The sequence below is a fragment of the Hemiscyllium ocellatum genome, chromosome 22 (genome assembly GCF_020745735.1).
Source record: "Hemiscyllium ocellatum isolate sHemOce1 chromosome 22, sHemOce1.pat.X.cur, whole genome shotgun sequence".
Taxonomy (NCBI): Eukaryota; Metazoa; Chordata; class Chondrichthyes; order Orectolobiformes; family Hemiscylliidae; genus Hemiscyllium; species Hemiscyllium ocellatum.
The window spans coordinates 21,865,514-21,888,864 of NC_083422.1; the positions used below are offsets into that span (position 1 = coordinate 21,865,514).

Consider the following 23,351-nt stretch of genomic DNA (forward strand, 5'->3'; position numbering starts at 1 on the left):
TTGATTACTTCTCTCATCTTTCTTCCCTCCAAGGATTCCATTCCACTCTCCCAGATTCTCTACCTTCATCACTTCCTTCTGATGTACAATCTTCCACTGGAAGGCATGACGTAACATCCTGTTCCTTGCCCAAGGAATCACACCCCACCCCCACTACCGCTTTGCAGAATTCTCCAACCATCCAGTTATTTGTCATTTCAATAAACCACTTTACTCTCCTGCCCTGTGTTTACTGCAATGAACAAAGTATAATTCAAGAAACAAGACCTCACTTTCTGCATTGGCACTTTACAACCTCTAGGACTCAATGTCAAATTCCACAACTTCAATGCTTGATGGCGTGACATCTCTTCTCCATCTTTCTTACATTCCTACGCCCCACTCCACTATCTCCCAACAACCCTGTTTTTGGGTCTTGCTTACTTTGCTCTCAGTAGAGAACACCTTAATTTACAATCATTTTATATATCTTCTCTTTCACCAGAATTAACTTCCCCTCTGAGTTTTGCCCTGGCCCTCCACATTATATTTATCTCTTCTGCTTCTCTGCCTGTTAAAAGAATTAAAATAATTTCCAACCCATTTCAGTTTGAACATGTCACAATGGATTCAAAACGATAATCCCCTCTTCACAGTTGCTGCCAATCCTGACTTTCTCCAGTATTTTCTGTTTTACATTTCCATCATCCACAGCATTTTGCTTTTATTTGGGCTTTTAACTAAAAAGGAAATTAACATAAAAAAAAGTAAACTTAGAACAAATTCACACTGCTGGTATCCATGAAACTCCATCCTTTGCACGACACTCATCTGTCCAGTGATAATACCAGCTGGGTTTATACCAAAATAAAGACAATAATTTTCACTATGTTTGTGCTGGCACCATGGATCACCAGCATATCAGCCCTGATACAACAACCCTTTGTTACAGTGCTCACCTCCTCAACCTTCTTCTGAACAGTAAAAGTTCCATCATGCTTTGAAGATTGAACCCTCAGGCATTTTCAAATGAAATCCACAGGAGAAATGTAATTGTCAACTTGGTGGGAGAAAAATTCTGGGTCATCCCACTGATCAGTGCTAGTCTTGACAGACTCTCTGCCAGGCTACTTGTACAAAGCAAAATATCCTCTTCAGGGGCAGAAGGAAGAGACCTCCCTACCTACCCAAGCAAGCCTATCTAGAGATACTTTCATGCACCTTTGAATGTCTTAGCCTGTGGTCTTACATTTAACTGCCTCTTGTTTGCACTGAGGCTGATGAAATTGCAGATATGGGACATTAATTAGTTGTGACTGGCCATTAAAGTTGACTACAGATGTTTCTGAGGGTCTCGTAAGTTGACAATGTGACAAGACTTTAGATACTAATTTTATCTCACAGAGTTGGATTCCTGAGGTCTGGAAATTCATCAGATGCAAGAGTGAACTGTATAATTGTATGGAACAGGAGTGTGTTGGGAGCAATCTGAGAGGCATGGACACCATGCTTGATGTTGTTGGATGCTATCATACTATCGGCAGATAAAGGCAGAATGACGGTCATCCTAGATAAATCAGACTACATCAGTAGAGCACAACAACTACTCGCAGACACCAACACCTACCAAATGAAGGATTCCGACCCCACACCACAACTCACCAAAAGAATAAACAACACACTAAGGAATCTACAAAAAAATGGACAGATAACCAAAGCGGACCAGCAAAGAATGAAACCTGAAAGCAACAACACCCCCAGATTCTATGGACTACCCAAAGTACACAAACCAGACATCCCACTCAGACCCATAGTATCACTACCAGGGACACCAGCATACAAACTGGCCAAAGAACTACAACAAAAACTGAAACACCTAGTCAGCGGATCCAAACACTCCATACAATCAACACAGGAATTCTTGGACGTCATCAAGAATACACACATAGACAAAGAAGAAACCATGGTATCATTCGACGTGACGGCACTGTTCACTTCAATTGACAAAACCCTAGCCAGAGAAACAATAGCCAACCTACTGGACATACATAACAGAACACAGGAGGCCGAACCTATCAACAAGGACGGCATACTTAAACTACTGGACCTGTGCCTCACCGCACACTTTACATTCAACAATCAGATATATGAACAAATCAACGGAACACCCATGGGATCACCAATCTCGGGACTCATAGCAGAGGCAGTTATGCAAAGGTTAGAACATACAGCCATACCACAAATCCAACCCAAACTCTGGATCAGATATGTTGATGACACCTTTGTAATCATCAAAAACACAGATATAGAAAAAACACACCGAATCATCAACGCCACACTCACAGGAATCCGATTCACATGAGAAGAGGAAAAGGATAGCCAACTCCCATTCCTAGACGTGTTAGTAGAGAGAACACCCAACGGAGAATTCACCACAAGGGTACACAGGAAACCAACACACACAGACCAAGTCTTAAACTATGGAAGTAACCACCCCAACACACACAAACGAAGCTGCATCAGGACACTATTCAAAAGGGCCACAACACACTGCAGTACACCAGAACTGCGAAAAGAGGAAGAGGAACATCTATACAAGGTATTCGCCAAAAACAGATACCCACGCAACTTTATCACCAGATGCCTAAGAGATAGACCACGGAACGAGGACATGCCACAACCAAAAGGACTAGCCACTCTACCATACGTCAGGAGTGTCTCAGAACTGACAGCCAGACTACTGCGACCCTTAGGACTCATAACAGCACACAAGCCAACATCCACGCTCAGACAACAACTCACTAGAACAAAGGACCCAATACCCAGCATGAGCCAAACTAACGTAGTTTACAAAATACCATGCAAGGACTGCACAAAACACTATATAGGACAAACAGGAAGACAGCTAACAATCCGCATCCATGAACATCAGCTAGCCACAAAACGACACGACCAGCTATCTCTAGTAGCCATACACTCAGACAACCAGCAACATGAATTTGACTGGGAAAACACCACTATCATAGGACAAGCCAGACAGAGAACAGCCAGAGAATTCCTAGAAGCATGGCATTCATCCCCAAACTCCATCAACAGACACATTGACCTGGACACCATATACAAACCACTACAGCTGAAAATGACACCCAGAAACAGCAAGAACATCCATCAACAGACACATCGACCTGGACCCCACATACAAATCACTGCAGCTGAAACTGACACCCGGAAGCGGCAAGAACAAACCAATACAAATACCGGAAGAAACATCAAAGCAGCGCTTCACACGAGGCTCCAACAGCACTGATGATGTTCCCTAGCCAGGGAACGAAACGTTTGCAGCAAAAACTTCCAGCTCGGCGAGCAGAACCACAACAATGGATGCTATCTCCTCATTAAAGTGTGCTTTAAGTGTTTTGTATCTATTTATTTCATAGGTCATGTACAGAGGAACCTCGATTATCCTTCATTCGATTATCCAGCATTCGATTATCCGAATATTGGATTATTCAGCAAGATCTCAAGGTTGTGAGGCTCGGCTAAACTATGTTATCCAGCATTCAATTATCCAGAATTTGATTAACCAAATGAAATACTGCCCGCCCATGGTCTTTGGATAATCGAGGTTTCTCTGTAATATGCACAGCTTGAGTCCACCTACAACCTGCTATCCTGAAGAAGTGTGCTAATGTTGTAAATTGGATAAAATTCTTTACACTCACTTCACACAGTTTAGTTAGTCATCTATTGAACTGAAGGTAGGGTGTTGCATTTCAAAATTAGCTTAATATATGCCTATTATTTCTCCCACTTGACATATCTATGAAATGACCTTAAAGATTGAAATTAATATTTGTCCCAAATGCAGGTAATAAGTTTTAAGCACACATTTTGGTAATTTAAACAAAAAATGTTTAGTCGATTGTACTTAGCTCCTTGTGCAAGCAGAAAGCTGCTTTGGGAAATAAGGGATAATTACTCAAATGAGCTAAAGAACTTTTCAGGGCAGTCAGTTCATTTTCACTCGCACACCTCTCTTCAATAATATTACTTGTAAACACATAAGTCATGCTGATAAAGAAACTTTGACATCCAACTATTTTTTGAGTATAGTACCTGTACAGCAATTAATTCCTCCATGATTTCTAATGCCTTTGAGGACAAGCTTTTCCATGACTGAAAATGAGAAAACACATTTCAAAATACTGCAATAACATTCCTACCAACCATCAGAATGCTTTTGTTAGTGAAGGATGAAAGGTTTATGTTTATTTTCCCAATTTTCTGACAAGTCTCAATAATGTCATTCATTTGTTGTGACTAGCAATGTACAGGAAATAATGAAGAGGCACACATACAGTCCAACTATAGGTCCTAAACACTTAAGAAATCTGCAATGGTTGAATTTTTAGTCTTATTTCAATATTTTTCAACTTAATGAAACAAGGATTGTAAAGTTAAACTTTCAACTTTTTCTTTAGTTTTTATGCTATACTAAGAGTGACCGTAATGTTTAACTTTGAACTTTGTTCCTTATTTCTTACAACCTTGTCTTCTTAAGTTTCTGTACCTAGCTATTTATACCTAAGATGGCGCTGTGTTTGAGGACATTTAACACTTTTCACTGTACTCCTGTATTTTTGTACTTGAGCATATGTAACAATAAAGTTTAAATCTAAAATCTAAACTAGCAGATTACTACAGAACTTGCAACTTTGGGCTACTTGTAATTCAAGGCCATACTTTCGAAGATAATTAACAGCAGCTCACTCTGATTTGGTTATAGGTCATTCTCCCAGTCACAGAGCTGAACGTATGGTGCTCACAGGCAGTCTGTCACTTGGATTGTCATTCTATCATGGCCTTTTGGCATGGGTGGTGGGGATAAATGACATGGGAAATAAGATAAGTGCAATTGGAAACTGAAAGAATGAAATCATGCATAATTAAAATTCAAAAATAAGGAAGTCCAGAGTGAAAGATGTCTTGGTCACATGTATCGACTCTATACAGCACCGATCAGTGACTGCCCTCATCCATGAGGAAGTAAAAAGATACAATATACCTGTTATAACTCCAGATATTCCAGCTTTGTTTGTCAACAGCTATCAATCTAGTTCCCTTTTAAGTGTGAAACTGGATGTTGAATCATTTACTTTCTCTGGTTGTCTTTTACATATATATGCTCAGGAGAAGAAAAACAATTTTGTTTTGTTTTTTTTAACCTTGTTCAAAGTTTGTGATCCATTTCTGAGACGTTCACTTTTACCTGCTGATCTTCAACTGAAGGTTCACTTTTGAATGCAGTTCAAAGGAAAAAAATATCAATGACTAAATTTCAATTCGATACACTCAGCTTGTATCAGATACATTTAAGTACGCAATGTAAAATGTAACCATTTTTTCAATGCTACCTCACCAGAATTGTTGATTTATATTATGGTGAGCGCCATGGGGCTTTTAATTTTACTGCTTCAGGTCAATGGGTTGAGTGTGAATTCTAACTAAATGAGCAGGTTTTTTAAATATTGGGAATATTACAGCTGAACAATATGATGTGCTAACCTAATAGGGGCAATGACTAGAAGGTCAGGGGAAAGCAATTTAAAATAAGATCCAAGCTGATTTTTCTTTGAAATCATCAGTGCTGGCCTCAACAATATAAAAGATCAAAGTATTTTGTTTATATAGTCTAAATTGTTCCAGATTAAGGGCTAGGAGAATGCCAACTAACATTAACACACAAAAGTGGTGATGCTGACATGTTATGATTAGAAGTATACATTAAGAGAGTATACCACTGCCATGAATGATAAATCAGACTGAAATAAGGCTAGATCTGCTTTTGCACTCCAAATAAAATGAGTCATTTATCAGTAATGATTGTGATTTGTGTTCCTCTGATTAAAAGAGATCTATAGTGATCTGGCTGTGGTGGAAGTTGTGAGGGATATAATAACTAAATCCAGCAGGAAATGTAGAATACCGAAGGATGTTTCAGTTAAACATATACAAATAATAAGACTGATCAGACGAAGCTGAATGAGTTGCGTTCTCAATCTCAGTAATTACTTACAGGTAATTGCCGCACTATCAGGCTTTCCAAGCTATTAAGAATTTGCATGGCTGTGGCAAAATTTCTCAATTCATAACAAAACTTCGCAATTGAAAGAAATTTTGATAGTAGTGCACTTTGTGCCTGAAAAGGATAACAACCGTAAATTCATTTCAAGGATTATTCCTTTTCCTTTTGAATAAAGAACACCCAGCATGAACATTTTCCACATCAATTCACAGTTTTCTTGATAAATGTAATATCTTTGATTTCAAAGAATATGTTATTGCTGGTAGGAGGCAATACATAATCTATCATAGAACATAGAACATACAGCGCAGTACTGGCCCTTCGGCCCTCGATGTTGCGCCGATCCAAGCCCACCTAACCTACACTTGCCCACTTTCCTCCATATGCCTATCCAATGCCCATTTAAATGCCCAAAAAGAGGGAGAGTCCACCACTGTTACTGGCAGGGCATTCCATGAATTCACGACTCGCTGAGTAAAGCACGAAGCATAATAATAAAGATATTTTTAGAGTTCTCAAGTATCCAACGAATCAATATTAGCATTATCAATTTATACAAATGATAAAAAAAGGAGCAGACTTTTTGGCCTCTTCAGTTTGCTCCACCACTCCACCATAAGAAGATCACAGCTGCTCTGATTGCAACTTTCAATCTAGATTCCTGCTTATCCAAAGAACATTTCAACTCCTTGTTTATCAATTACATACCTACTTCTGCATGAAAAGTATTCATAGATGTTGCTTCTACCATCTTTTCAGGAAAAGAGTTCTAAACCTTCAGTGATAACACTGTTTTTTGTCTTTTATCTGTTTTAAATAGGAAACCAGTTATTTTTAGAGAGTGACCCCTAGTTCTGGTTGTTCCCTTTTGAAGAAACATCCTCTCCGTAAGTACCCTGACAAGATCCTTCAAATTTGCATGTTTCAATTAAGTCGCCACTTACTCTTCTAAATCTCAACAGATATAAGCCGAGCCTGTCCCACCTCTCCTCCTAAGACAACCCGTCCGGTACTAATTTAGTAAACTTTTCTGAACTACTTCCAATTCATTTCTACCCTTCCTGTAATAAGATGAATAATACTCCTGCTGCAGTCTCAGCAGTGCCCTATTTAACTGAAGCATAATGCTGTTTCTAATTCCCTTCACAATAAAGGACACCATTCTGTTGTTTTTCCTGATTACTTTCTGAAATGTGTCCACACAAATTTCAAGAAGACTAACTTTCAAACCAAATTCTCAAGGCACTTGGCATGAATGTAATGGAAAACTGGGAGCACATTTCTGGTGAAATCATTTTTAAAAAAATTCATTCATAGGATATTGGCATCTCTGGCTGGGCCATCATTGATTGTCTATTCCTAATTGCTCAGAAGATTGTTAAAAATCAGCCATGTCACTGTGAGTCTGGAGTCACATGTAGGCCAGACCAGGTAAAGACAGCAGTTTCCTTCCTTAAAGGACATTAGTAAAATCTCTAATTTTTTTTAGCATATTCATGCTAAAACTGGTACACAATCAGAAAATTTTACCAAATGATGTAACAAGAGAAAATAGGAGGTGTGCGCAGCATGGTGGCACAGTGGTTAGCACTGCTGCCTCACAGTGCCAGAGACCCGGGTTCAATTCCTGCCTCAGGCAACTGTCTGTGTGGAGTTTGCACATTCTCCCTGGGTTTGCTCGGTTTCCTCCCATAGTCCAAAAATGTGCAGGTTAGGTGAATTGGCCATGCTAAATTGCCTGTAGTGTTAGGTGAATGAGTAAATGTAGGGGAAAGGGTCTGGGTGGTTTGCTCTTCAGAGGGTCAGTGTGGACTCGTTGGGCCGAAGTGCCTGTTTCTACAATGTAAGTAATCTAAAAATACATTTACATGTGTTTTGTGGAATATCAATGTTATGATAACAATGTAAACAGCTAAAGTTATGATAGGAGATTGAAAGAATACCTCCGCAATTTCAGGATCATCACCTTTGTGACAGTATGTAAAGGATGAAAAAGAGGTCAAGAATGAAACGATTGGGTATACTGAAATGACCATTACATGGAGTTCATTGTATCTCAATGAACATTAACTTTTGACTGAACAAATTCTGACTAAATATAAAACTGGTTTCAAATATGTAAAGGGCTTCATAATGTTTAATCATTTTGCTAAAGTTAGAGAAAGTGTTATTATTCCATAAAAAACATTATCATTCAAATAAAATTATTATTATTACAGTGAAGTTACAAATTATAAGTTAGTTCCTGTCACAAAGTTGTATATTAAATAAATTTGGAATCCTTACCTTGGGTGTATTACATATGACAATTTCAGCAGAGACCCAGTGACTAACGTAGTCTGCATATTTAATCAGGTCCAGAAGATACTGGCGTTGTCTGTAATCTAGCACAAACAAACTGCTGCCCTCTGCAAATGTTGATTCTGAAGAAACTGGCCTGTGAATAATTACATTAAAATCTGTTCTATAAATTATATTAGTTGATCTCTGCTGTACTCATAATATTAAGGACAAATATGTAAGGTAAATCACGTATTTTGCTGTTCAGGTCATTACAATCAATTACTGTTAAATGAACACAAATGAACACAGATTCTATCAAAAACCTAATAAAAGCTTAACAATGTCAGGAATTTTTGGTTTGTTATTAGAGCTTTGCAAGAGATTTCTTTTGAAATATGTTTTTCATAATAACAATCATTATGGTAGACAATGTCCAAAATTTTATTTAATGCAGTTTAATGCTGAAAACCTTCATCACCTTGAATGCCATATATAATGAAGCTCTCAAAATCTGCTGTTATCGCTCAGTTGTGCACTCCACAAGAAGCCAAAGTCTTTCTTTATTGATGCCATTAACAAGAATTTCAAGTAATTCTGGATTAGTGTGGAGTTCTTAACATTTTGTTCTTCTGGATTGTAAAAATATGCTTTCAGGAAGATTCTCTATAAGGCCACACTATGCATGCATATATGTAGAAACCTTAACATCATTTTGTGGTTTGAACATCATGTTATGAATCTCTGTGTTGGTCTTAGTCACCATCATGTTTCAAAAACATTCAACTATGCAGCCATTTTGAAAATTTTAAAGCATCAAATCCAACAAGTTAGTTACATTTAAAATGTCTCCTTATACACTTTCGTAGATAACATGGCATTCCCAATGGAGAAAAAGATGTTTGATATGACAGTATTGTTGAGCTTTTCTGGTTTAAGTGCTAACCTATAATAAGACTTTATGAGAACATGTATTTTCTACCCAACAGCTCTTTTATAGCTTTCATCTCACAACAATTGTAAAGTGCATACACACTGAGAATGTAATATACCGTTGCAATAAAATTTTATTTCAGATTGGTGCTTAACTCAGCACCAAAGCTGAATGTGGTGGTTAGTGTTTCCTCCCATATTATAGCCTAAAGGGTCTGTAAAATGAGTATAGGCACTGTCTAAATGGCCACACATGTCTTGATATATGGGACAAATTCTTGCAGATTTAGGAATAGCAGCACATACAGTTAAGCCTCAAGAAAGCAGCAGATAGTAAAATAAAGCCTCATAGACCAAATATGTTTGAGCCTTTGCTAGAGAATACTTTTAAATCTCTAATGGGAACAAAATTCCCCTCTCCAGAAATAGAGCTGGGAAATATTATTTTATTCAGAAACTAATAATTCTGTCAGGTATTGAAAACAAAAGAGCCTGGGATCTGGTGGCTGTAATAATCTGAAAAATCTATTCTTTGCTGCATGCTAGAATACAGTTAAATATTAAGGCAAGTGAAGACACTATTGGGACTATATGGAGCAATGGGTTGCTTAGAAATATTGTCTGAAATTGCAAAAGTTAGAAATAGAATAAAAATGATTAAAGAATACAATCTGTCATAACTGTTAAACCACATACAATGCTGCCAGACCCCAAGATTCCATCCAAGCAGTGCTACATCCTGATTTAGTGAGGTAAGGTGACTTATACAATATTGTTAGTTTTTCCCATAGTTGGTGACTCTGACCATCCCTCTCCCCGACTGAAAAATCAAAGAAAATCTGTATGGCTGGGAAATGCCAACCTGATTTAACCTGTTAACTGGTAGAGGTCCAGACTTCCATCTCCATCTGAAAAGATCGATGCAGAACTGCTGAGACTTCTCTTAACTCCCAACAAGGATGGATGGAGCTGAACATCAATGTAAGTGATTTTACCTGGATAGGCAGGCAACAACTCCACTGACCTTCCCTGCCACCCAAATATCCACAATTTTACACTTGCCAGTACATTCAGAGGATGTAAAATTCTGACTTATTATTCAATTCAATAATCTGAAACAAGGGGTTGGATAAATAATTAATATTCTTATCTTCGGTCATTATGCAATGGTTGCCAATTTCCTCACTGGGAAGAAAACATCTTATCTATGGATTTAAGTGTGGCTGCTCTCATAGCTACACAGTTTAATGCCTTGACATTTACAAATAAAGGTCGGCAGCATGAAAGACGTAATAGGAGGCTGTGGGTCTTTAAAAGGTGAATCTGAATTTTGCATGCATCAGGAAAGCAGCATGAGAAAACTGGTTAACATTTAAAATAATCCATAGGTGGGTTTGGGGGAGGGGAGTGGTTGGAGTTCAGATACTTTAACAGCAAACTGCTGAATTTCACTCACTTGATGCCATCTGAGCAAGCCAATGAGAATATTTTCTTTCAAACATGACCAGATCATAATACATGGTTATATCTAAGCCAATATCATATAGTTTTATTCACATGATCAGTTCTATTAAATCGACAATTGTAACTAAATTTCCAACGAGACCTTTTGAAACATTCATGCAAAATTTGGAATTAGAAGGTACTCACTTTAGGACTGTTGTAGGTTTGTCTTTAACACCAAAAGCTCTTGAGTTCAGAAAATGGACAGGGTGGCAATCTCGAAACAGTTCCTGAAATGAGAATGTGCACTGATGAACCAAGAATTTCAGTCATATTGGTAAGTATTCAAATATTGATTTGGCACTTGCACTAAAACTTTAAAACATTTCAGAGAGAAGGTTAGTTGTTCTTAGCACAGCTGTGTGCATGAATGATAAACATAATCATGCCATGCTCACCATCTAAAAAAGTTTTTGTTCCTGTCAGAATATACAACAGATAAGTGTCATAAAGCAGAAGAGTATAAGGCAAAATAAATATTGTTTAAATTTTAATATAGGGTTTTGCAATAGTTTCAGGCCACTGCTAAAATAAAACCCATAAATAGTCCAGAATCTTGCCATGAGAATAAGGAAAGTTGGGTAGTTTACCTGGATGGCCAACAGTGAGTTCACCTACAGCTCTGAGATGCAATTAGCTAATAGTCTGCAGCTGGACACACGTGCTGCATATTTGGTTGTGAGGGATATAGTACGAGAAATATCCATGATCTCTTGCTTAGCATAGAAGGAGCATATCACAGGTGCAAGCATTACATTCAGATCTTTAGTTACTCCTGTTAAAGAATATTAACTAAACATTTAAACATTCTCACTTCAACCCAAAGCAGGGCAGCACGGGTTTCTCTTCGGAGGGTCAGTGTGGGCTTTTTGGGCTGAAGGGCCTGTTTACACATTGTAGACATTCTAATCTAATCTCATGAACTAAAGCAGATTAATTAGTAGAAAATGTAAAGCAAAAGTATTTGCCTGATGCTTTCTAATGTAGGGTTACTTAAAGGTTTACAGATGTTCAAGCAAGCATCTTGATTATGTGTGGAAAAAAATACAGTTAATGTCTCAAGTTCAGTATGACATTTCTTCAGAACTAACTTCTGAAGAAGAGTCTTGGCAGATTTGAAATGTTAACTCAGATCCGCTCACCCAGATGCTACCAGACCTGCTGAGTTTCTCCAACATTCTCTGTGTTTATTTCAGATTTCCAGCATCCACAGCAATTTGCTTTTATATCTCCATTTTATATCTCAGTTTAATAATCTATTGTTGACAGAAAAGCCCATATCACAGTCATGGTGGTCATCTGCACTTGTGCCAGAGAAACATCTAATAGTCTTCTGTTATTAATCCAGTGTTGGTTAATCTAGTTTCTTGGAGAGCAGCAATGTCAATGTTAAATTTAGAGAGCTAATAATTGATCAAAACCATCCTTTTTTAAAAAGCTGGGATCTGGGTATCGCTAGCAAGACCAGTGTTTGTTGACCATCCCTAATTAACCTTGAATTAAATGGCTTAATAGGTCATTTTAGAGGGCAGTTAACAGCCAATCAAATTGGTGTGGATGAATGTCACATGTGGGTAAGGATGGCAGAATCCTTTCCCTATAGGGCATTAGTGAACCAGAAACAAAACAAAAACTGTTGGAGAAAATCAGTAGGTCTGGCAACATCTGTGGAGCGAAAACAAAATGAACATTTCCAGTCCAGCAACTCTTCTTCAGAAGAAATCATGGTACATATTGGTACCAACGTCAGAACCAGCTCTGATGAAGAGTCACAACTCAAAGCATTAAATCTGCTCTCACTCCATACATGCTAGCAGACCTGCTGAGATTCTCCAGCAGCATCTGCTTTTCTTTCAGATTTTCAGTTCTTTGTTTTGACAAATGATAGTTTTATGGTCTCCATTTCTGAGACAAGCTTTCATTTTAATCAATTAAAATTGAAATTCCACCGGCTCCAACTGCAGGATTTCAGTCTGTGCTCCAGAGGATCAGCTTAGCCCTTCTGATTACTAGACTAAGGACATTACAACTATACCACTGCCTCCCCATATGTGCTTTGCCTGTTAAGTGCAAGTCCTCATGCATGCAAGACATTTGGGTGTTCCTGATTCCAAGCCAGAGAATTTTTAGCTTTCATTTAATGAATGTGAATACAGGGTGACCACCATATCCGCGGAATCATTTTGCACGCTTTCAGTTACTCATAGTTTATCACAGCCCAAAGATATTATAGGGAACATTCCAGAACCAGGTATCAGGGGATTCTGGGAAGGTAAGTTTTCCATTTAAATGAATGGGTTTGCTCCTATCCGTGGTATCGGGCTACCGCGGTAGGTCTTGGAACGTATTCCTCCATGGGTACGGGGCCTACTGCGCTCATTCCCCTAAGTATATGCCAAACTCAAACCCACTTGACAGGACAGAATCCCGCATCCTCACGCACCCATTCAGGAAGGCCAATGTTGGCAAGTCAGTACCTTACTGGCTGGGGGCAGCCCACCTTTAGACAGATGGTAACTGACCAATAAAATGCAATGACTCTTACCACTATCAGAAACATTCTGTGGCATCCTGCCTACACCAGTCAAGGTGGCTTATAACCTGTAAACTGCTACTTCCCTCAGTGTTGGTTCCCTCACTGGTAACAAGGAGGATGAAGTACCCTCTCAATTTGTTATTAAAGCTGAACATGTTCTCTTCAACTGTTTTGACTGAACAGCCTCAGCAGGATTTGAAATCACATGGTAGCCATTGGCCGTATTTCCCTCTTGGTCTTATAAATTGAACTGTAGGAAGGGGAGGAGTACATTTGTTTGGAGCACAGTAGAGTTGCCGAAGGGGATTGTTTAAAGTGATTAACAGTGAGCTGTTACATTACATCGCAGTGTATTTGACTCTTTAAGGAAGATCAACAAGGCAATGGGTATATATAATTCACAGTTGAGACGTGGTCGATGGATGTCAGAACATATCCATATACCAGTTGGACCTATGTATTTTATCTCTGAGGGCCAATATTCCACTGAGATCTCATGCAGTTTAACTCATGCAGAGGCTGTGTATTGTAGGTGAGTCTTACCCACTTGGGTCCTTATTTGCAATACACAAAGCAGCTCATGAAAATGCACTTGACATGTTCTGTTGCAAATTACTGTCCATATTTGGGCAATAAACGTCCCCGAGCTTCATCAGTTTCTAATCTTTGCACATCTTTGTGATTTGTTTGCCAGTTTGTTCCCATGCCCTTCTCAATATTTGGAGGTCTATCAAATAACCCAGAACATTTCGACTAAAAGTGCCTTGAACAGATGCATCTTCATCAGAAAACGTCAATTAATACATATAGAGATATACAGCACAGAAACAGACCCTTCAGTCCAACTCGTCCATGCTGACAAAATATCCTAAATTAATCTAGTTCCACTTGCCAGCACTTGGCCCATATCCCTTAAAACCCTCTCATTCATATGCCCATCCAGATGCCTATTAAATGTAATTATATCTACCTCCACCACGTCTTCTGGCAGCTCATTCCATACTAGCACCACCCTCTCAACATAATGAAAACATTGCCCTTTTAAATCATTCCCTCTCACCATAAAACTATACCCTCTAGTTTTTGACTCCCCCACCCCAGGGAAAAGACCTTGTCTATTTACCCTATGACCCCCATGATTTTTTAAACCTCTATAATGTCACCCCTCAGACTCTGACGCTCCAAGGAAAGCAGTCCCAGTCTATTCAGTCTCTCCCTATAGCTCAAGCCCTCCAAATCCTTGTAAATCTTTTTTGAAACCTTTCAAGTTACACAACATCCTTCCTATAGCAGGGAGACCAAAATTGCATGCCCCATTCCAATAATGGCTGAACCAACATCCTGTGGCCGCAACATGACTTCCCAAATGCTATACTCAAAGCACTGACCAATAGAGGCAAGCATACCAAATGCCTTCTTCAAAATCCTCAATACCTGCAATTCCACTTTCAAGGAACTATAAACTTGCACCTCAGGGTCTCTTTGTTCAGCAACGATCCCTAGGACCTTATCATTAAGTGCATAAGTCCTACCTTGATTTGCCTTTCCAAAAGTGCAGCACCTCACATGCAGCTAAACTCCATCTCCATCCTCAGCCAATTTGCCAATCTGATTAAGATCCACTGTACTCTGAGGTAACCTTCTTCGCTGTCCATTACATCACCAATTACTGCAAAATTACTAACTATCCCTCCTATGTTCCCATCTAAATCATTTATATAAATGACAAAAAATAATTGGACCCAGCACCGATCCTTGTGGCACACCACTGGTCACAGGCCTTCAGTCTGAAAAGCAACCCTCTACCACTACCCTCTGTCTTCTACATTTAAGCCAGTTCTGTATCCAAATGGCTAGTTCTATACCTCTTTTCCCTGCTTAAAGTCACCTTGCTTTTCCTTACCAGCTTTCCTAAATAGTGGCACCACGTTAGCCAAACTCCAGTCTTCTGGCACCTCACCTGTGGCTATCTATACAAATATCACAGCAAGGCCTTTTTGTTTAAGACCCTACACTTATGACAAATATACAAAAGACAACTAATGCAATTCCATTTTTATGTTTCATATCAATGAAAACTATAGAACAGTACTTCAAATACTCAGCGGTGAGTTTTAATTAATTAAAAATATAAATTAACCCATTAACATTAATTAATGACTCATGTCCCGTGTGAATCACCTAATGAACACAAGTTATAATGATTTACACTAATTATTTCAACAGTGATTCTGACAGGCAGATTTGATCAATGTTAGGTCAGTTCATCCAGAACATGAATAATGTTTAGAAGCTTTGGCCCAGATTCAGGGTAATGAAGACCCAGAGTACAAAGCAAAAAAAAAAGTTACAGCTTGCTGGGGAATTGGTGGAGGTTACAAATGATGGTATTCAAATGTTCAAAGAAGTGTTGCAACAGCAGGATATCATAGAAGGTTAATGAGAATTATCCAGTAAAAAGCAGCAAAGAACACCACTGAGACTCATTAGGTTGATGTATACTACACAGTTACTTCCACTCAAAGGAAGACTTATATTTATTTCTGTCCTTCCTTTCCACTAAGAAGGAATCTGTAAAACCTCCCAATGCCTTTGCTGCAGACCTTACCCCATCTATAGGAGCGGCACGGTGGCACAGTGGTTAGCACTGCTGCCTCACAGCGCCAGACACCTGGGTTCAATTCCCGCCTCAGGCGACTGACTGTGTGGAGTTTGCACGTTCTCCCCGTGTCTGCATGGATTTCCTCCGGGTGCTCCGGTTTCCTCCCACAGTCCAAAGATGTGCAAGTCAGGTGAATTGGCCATGCTAAATTGCCCGTAGTGTTAGGTAAGGGGTAAATGTAGGGGTATGGGTGGGTTGCGCTTCGGCGGGTCGGTGTGGACTTGTTGGCCCAAAGGGCCTGTTTCCACACTGTAAGTAATCTAATCTAATCTAATCTATATGAAAGCCCGGATTCACTAACAGCGACATGAGTCTGAATTCCCCACCACAATTACTCCAGAAAGACAACAATGATTTAGTTCAAAACACCACAGATACAAACGCTTATTATAAAAGTTGCATTTATAGCTTTGCCTGCCTGGCTGGGGCCCTTTCCTATCACCCTCTATTTCAGTGTTGCCTGCCTTGAATATCTCCTGCTCTAGAGAAAAAGAGCACATAATGTTTGTGGCACTGATTCTTAATTCAAGAATAGCAAATTGATCACTTTCCCTTTGTTTATCTTTAATCTAAGTAAGAAAAATAACATGACTAAATAGGGAACTCTGGTTTATATATAGTACATGTCAATTCCTCAAGATATTTCAAAGTCCTTTAGAGTTAGTTCTTCTGAAATGCAGGTATTTTTGCCATATTTGTCTTTGACATTAGCACTAATCTTGTGATGATGGTTATTGATGTATAGTCAGTGAAACAATCAAGTTAAATCTCCCTAATCAATCTCCTCTTACTGGGAGTTATGTTGATAAATAATTATACAAAGATTCACATGAAGGAGCAACTCAGATGTAAGAAATAAGACAAGCAAGGCTGACAGAGGAAGAAGTACACACTGAAAATGGATTTTTCATTTCCAGCCAGATGCTTTTATCCAAATAGTATCGATCCTTGTGTGAACTACAACTAGTAACTTATTGTGAAAGGACTTTAGGTGGCCAAATGGGCATAAGTCCAAAGTACAAAGATGGGTTCTGATTGGTGTGGAAGTAATGTAGGTAAAGGACTAGATAATGCAGAGCCCCTTCACCTTTTCTGAACAGCTGAACCAAAAGACAACAATCTTGGCTTGAAAATGGAGTATGTTATAAACTGTAAGTAATTCCAGTGAGCATGCAGTAAATCTGGAGAATGGACTCCTTGTGAAGATTCCGGAAGCAGGTTGCACTGATTCATTGAGAAGCAACTAAAATAGACTCAGAAAACAAGATTTTAGTATACTGTGTTTGAGTAACTTTGAAACGAGATGTGCCATACATATATCAAACTAGGGAAGAATAGATGTCTTTGGACTTAAACTTCCTAAAGCTTTCCTTTCCTCATATCTGTATCTGTTGTAGACCCAATGCTAGATATTTATTGCAGGTAGCCAAGTCCGCTATTGCAGTAACATGTAATTCTGGGCATCGTAAAAGGCAAATGAGGTGAATCTTGAGTTGCTTAGCTCTCGAAACTTCTACATTCCTATCATGGTAGTTGTAAATAGACCTTGAGATATTGGTCCAATTGGCTTTGGTAGGGACAAATTTCCATTTGAGGCAGGATATTACAAGTGAAAATAAAATCAGATTCAGTTGTGTTTAATATTTATATATGAATGAATGGTAACTGAGAGAGCATTCAATGAAGAGCAAAAGAGAAATTAGAGAATAGAAATAGGATTAAAAAATACATTTTACTTTGTTACAATTTTTTTTAAATGTATGAAGAGAATTCTAATGGTACCTGTTGCAGCAAGGTCACTTGCTGTGCTAGATGTTGTGGACTGTAGTCAGCCAACATGAAAAGTCCTTTCTCATCAACTTTCTGGTAAGTCCCTGACAGTTCTCTTGCAAAGCCAGTATAGCAGGGCTTTGGCAGCGCAGTGGCTATGGTGTAAGACTTTTCCTTCGGTTGAAGGTTTGTACGCTTGCTTATCTTCCATTTAAAGCTCTGTTTCAACAAGAGATTAATAAAAGGTAATGTGTAGCAACATTGTATTACGCCTGTAAGATCCACCAATTAAATCCATTCGAGTGAGGCTATGTTCTATTTTCAATGATTCTGTCCTGTGTTAGAATTCCCAAGGACCAAATAACATAGTTGAAAAAAGCAAAAGAACACACTAGTTATTCAATTCCAAGGCAAGGAAAAGAGGTATGTTTCCTAGGTACAACAATGAGGAATGGTTCCTAATACATTGTTTATCTTCAATTAAAAAGGAGTGCCATACCTTTCGAGAAATATCTTCATCCAAAACCTTTTTGAACATTGAATGAACTGACTGGTTGTCCTCCTCATTCCCCAAATCCTCGAACATGATGCTGTCATATCGTGGATTATGGGCTTTTTCTTTCTCAGAGAAGCTTTGAAGTAAATTCATTAAATATTCTCCTCGACTGTCATATAGAATAACCTTTTAAAAGAAAGATCATATTCAGTCAATTTAATATTTATTATTATTCAGCTCTTCAATGATCCATGTTGCATAATTAACCATAGTTCTGTATCTTTGGGATTCATACTCAATCTCTGAATTAATGAAGTCTATTCATTAAAATTATTGAGTGTATAATGTAGTAGTATGGTTTCCACTGCTGTTTCATTACTCCTGTTTTATCAATGAAACTCTGCATATATATTATATTATGCAGACAAAAGACACATAACAATTGTTAAGTTTATTATAAAGACAACAGTCCTAAATGAATCAGTTATGCTCATGGTAACTATGTTGCAATTGAACCCACCAGTGCCACCCAACAATGATGCCACCAGGGCTTGAGAGTTCAGGGGTTTGGGGCACATAATCCAAATAGAGGCAGCTGGTGGTTGTATGACAAAGGGTGCATTCAGGCTTTCATCTTGCACCACAGTTTGGCATCACTGGTGGAACCTTCCTCTTCTCAGGGCTTTCCCATCCAGAAACCAGCAGGTTGAGGCTCCAACTGACTCTTGTGTCAGTGTTAAAAAACAAATTCCTTCCATCTTCAATCTTTCTTGGGATAGGATACAGTACCATATCCTATCCCAAGCTGCCATCCCAGCAGGGTTCATTTGCACTCTTCAGAAAAGCTGTACATCTGAATTTCATTCAGCTTACTGGCCTTAGGGAATAATTTGGGTCCTCAGTATATTGTGAATTCAGTATATGATTGCTGAATGTTTCAATATTATCATTCTCTGCATGCCCAATCTCTAAGAAATGATCCCACATTTGTGCATATTTGTTAGTGGATGCCTTTAGGTGGTTTAATTATTCCAGCTGGGTTCAGAGTTACCTTTGAGGAAATAAAAGTTTCTAGCTTGTTTAAAACTTCAGTATCTTCTGCAAAGTCTACATAGTAACATTCTTCAATCCAGGCCTGCAGTAGATCTAAACTTCGGTTATACACATTTATGGAGTCAGATGAATTTCTTTGATTCGCACTGAAATTGTAAAAATAATTCAGATTACCTATTCTTGTGTGAAAATATTGGATTAAAATTAGTAAAAGTGCGGACATGACATCATGACATCTACAAAAATCTAAAGGATAAGTACTGAATAATTCAACACATATTTTATGCTTGTCACTGAATCAAATTTTGGATGTTAAGAGAAAGCTCTGATGCAGGCTTACAAATTTTGAATAATTTAAAGATAAATGCTGAGTGTCAAAGTTCCCACAATTGGCAAAAAGGATATTTCAATTTGCTGGGCTAAGTGATTTCCAAAGTATAATACCTCTCTGGAGCTGTATGGCAAGTCATAGAGGTTTATAGCACTGAAACAGGCCCTTCAGCCCAACTTGCCCACGCCACCAAATTTTCACAATTAAACTAATCCCATTTGCCTGCATTTAGTGTGTATTCCTCCATACATATCCCATCCATGTACCCGTCTAAATGTTTCTTAAATGACAAAACTATACTCACTTTCACCACTACCTCTCGCAGCCCATTCCAGACACTCACGACCCTTTGTGTGAAAATATTGCCCCTCTGGACCCATTTGTATCACTTCCCTCTCATCATAAACCAATGCCCTTTACTTTTAGACTCTCCTACCATGGGGAAAACTGTTGGCTATCTGCCTTATCTATGCCTCTCATGATTTTATACCTGTATGAATGTCACCCCTCAGTCTCCCACGCTTCACAGAAAAAAAATTCCAGTCTATTCAAGCTCTGCTTATAACAAACCTTCCAATCCAGATAGCATTCTAGTAAATCTTTTCTGCACTCTTTCTAGTTTAATAATATCCTTTATGTAGTAGGGCAACCAGAATTTCAAACAGTACACCAAATGTGGCCCCACCAACATTTTGCATGGCTACAACAAAATGTCCCAATTCCTATACTCAATGCCTTGGATGATGAAAACAAGCATGTCAAAAGCTTTCTTCACTACTCTCTCTGCCTGTGGCTCACTTTCAAGGAGCTATGAAGCGGTACCCAAAATCTCTTTGTTTTTATGGCACATCACTGGTCACAGGCCTCCAGTCTGAAAAATAACCATCTGTCTTCTACTGTCAAGCCAATTTTGTATCCAATTAGTTAGCTCCCCCTGATTCCCTTGAGATTTAACTGTACTCAACAACCAGTTATGTAGTTACTTGTCAATGCCTTGTTAAAGTCATTTAAACAAGTAATTTTAAGTCTAAACCCACTATATCACAGAAGTATAATATTGTCAATAGTGGTACATTGTGGTATTAAGCCCACAGGGTACAACAGTTTCATTGAAGATAAGATCTTGTCCTACATTCAGAGTTACAGCGTGATTTTTGATAGCGCTCTATTTTACAGTGACACTGAAAAATAGCTGCATCTTTAGTTATGAACTAACTCTTCTTCATTGATATGTTGATCTTCTACCTGCAGTTTTTTTGTGACATTGTGACTGTTGTCATGAGTGAGTTCCCTTAGAATAGCAATAGGTATAATTTTATAGCACTGATTTACTAAGCAACATAACTGATTAAATATATATGCATAGCATACAGAAGAAAAAAAACAAGTTTTTTTCTTCTCTATGAGATATATATGTGTATGTACATATTAAAACAACTAGTGCAATCTGATATGAAAAACATGAACTTCTGTACATTCTATCTCGACAATTCCATCCAAAATAACAAATAATTCTAATGTAGTTATCACTCCATCCCAAAAATTGAAAAGAAAATTGTGCTGGGCTTTTTCTACTGAGGTGGGTAGCTCAAACTGGGAAATTTCTCAATTTTGCAGTCCAACCTTGGTTTAAAATGCTCCAACTTTCACTCTGTCATGGCAAAGTTGTATTGAGTTGGGTTAGCTGACCCCAAAAGGAGACCATCAGCACTACTAGGGAGGGCAAGTGTTGAAGTCAATTACTTCAAAGATCTGCTTTGATACTCTGAGCCTTTGTTCCAGTTTTTTTTAAAAAATAGTGAAGCTCTCTAGACCTCACTCCTTGTATAGCCTCTCTCACGTCAGCGTTCTCCTATATCCCATTCATGCCAAATCACTCAGTTCCCAAATTCCTTCAATTGCCTCTTTTCATCTTCACAATCACTCCCAGGATCCTCCATAGCAGAACTCGAGTCATAGAGCTCCATTAAAAAATTCTAATGATCCAATACTCTCACACCTACACACTTGAGAATAATTATAATCATGAATCTCACTCAAAGCTCTTAAACCTCAAGCAGTTAATCCTGTGTAAACAAAACACATCTGACCCCACAACAAAATTTTGTAATAGCACTTTCAACTGTGAATCACACTGTAAACTCAGAACACCCAGCTAAAATGATAGCAGACTTTGAAACAAAGTCAAACATTCTCAATTAAATATAGTAATCGTCATAATAATTATGACAGTAACAATGATAATAGCCATTTGGAAATGTTAGCAAAGTCATCTATTGAAACTGTATTAACACATACATTTTTAATTTACACCAGATGGCCTGTCAATCAAAGTACCCTAGCAAAGTTTTCTTTATAACTTTCATAGAGAGTTTCATGTTTAAAGAGCAGTGGGTTTGTAAAGCCTAAGTGCCTGATGCTTAAACAAATATTTTTTCATCCTTCAAGAGTATTTATATCTATACCATTAATTTATTACACCGATTCTGTGGATTAGCTCCCTTGGAACAGAAAATAAAAGAGTCCTGCTGGAACACAGCATTAAGCTGAAATGATCTGAATTTGGATTTCTATTCTGTGTAAATCACATCCTGGCCTTTCCTAGAGGCTTACGTAGGATCTGTTGGATGTGACAATGAAGCTTATACATCATCATCCCATTTTAAAAAGTTCACTGAGACGTCCAAATCAAGTCTCAAGGATCATTTTGAGACATTTTGATCATATTGTCAAATTTGAAGTCAATGTTGACAGCTAGAATCACATCACTTAATTTGATTAAGTTAAGACACTTTCTAATACAGTATAAGAACATACATGGCAACAGTAAATGGAAGAGAACAGAGAGAGAGAGGTATGCTGTGATTTATACAATACCTGATATCAATGACACTGCTGAATCTATCTTCCAGAAACTGAAGAAATTCACAAGGTGATGTGAAATAACGAAAAGTATAAAAAAACTGCTGGACGTAACCTTCTATTACTGCATTGCTGCAAAATTAACACCATCTGTTAAATATACACATTACAATATGCAAAAGCAAAGAAAATACGCTGTTGCACAAATTGAAAATGCCTTTCCCAGACAAATAAGAATCTACTGTTTCCTCCTAGGTAGAAATCAAAATAAATCTTTCTGATCCACCTTATATAAGCAAATTACTTATTACTGAACAATTGAGATTGTAGTCTGCATTTGGAATTATTCCTAACCAAGTTCTACACATAATTAGTTTATAACTAAATATAGATGAGTTTGAAGCATCGAAACTTCTATCAGAAAAAAAAACAAATCATTTAAGCTTTCTTACTTTAAATTCAGGCCTTCCCCTGCAAATAGATAACTTATATCAAGGAAATGCTTCTTTTTGAGAAACAAAATTAGAAATTGCTGGAAAATCTCAGCAGGTCTGCTAACATCTGTGGAGAGAATGCACAGTTAACATCTCAGGTCCAATGACCCTTCTTCAGAACTTCAGAACCCATTCTGAAGAAGGGTCATTGGACCCCAAACATTAACCCTGCCTTTCTCCATAGATGCTGCCAGATCTGCTGAGTTTTTACCGCAATTTCTGATTTCCAGCATTTGCAGTTCTTTGTCTTTTTTACTTCTTTTATGAGATTATGTCACAAAACTGGAAGTCTATTCTTCACGATTTCTAAAACAAAATTGCTACATGTCAATGCAAAAAGTAAAATTCTCTCTTCAAAGCCTTTTCC

The 23,351-nt window shown here is 38.1% G+C and overlaps 1 protein-coding gene across 1 annotated transcript in view; it reads right to left on the minus strand.

Annotated features, from left to right (window-relative positions):
* Positions 1 to 23,351, minus strand: part of LOC132826137 (kinase non-catalytic C-lobe domain-containing protein 1) — a 179,990-nt gene that overhangs the window by 13,612 nt on the left and 143,027 nt on the right. The window contains exons 21-28 of the mRNA XM_060841784.1: positions 22,506 to 22,622; positions 19,296 to 19,443; positions 18,248 to 18,430; positions 17,761 to 17,967; positions 10,928 to 11,010; positions 8,351 to 8,501; positions 6,056 to 6,178; positions 4,096 to 4,155 (exon numbers count right to left, since the gene is read on the minus strand). Of these exons, the coding sequence (XP_060697767.1) occupies positions 4,096 to 4,155; positions 6,056 to 6,178; positions 8,351 to 8,501; positions 10,928 to 11,010; positions 17,761 to 17,967; positions 18,248 to 18,430; positions 19,296 to 19,443; positions 22,506 to 22,622 (1,072 nt within the window). The remainder of the gene's footprint in view (positions 1 to 4,095; positions 4,156 to 6,055; positions 6,179 to 8,350; positions 8,502 to 10,927; positions 11,011 to 17,760; positions 17,968 to 18,247; positions 18,431 to 19,295; positions 19,444 to 22,505; positions 22,623 to 23,351) is intronic.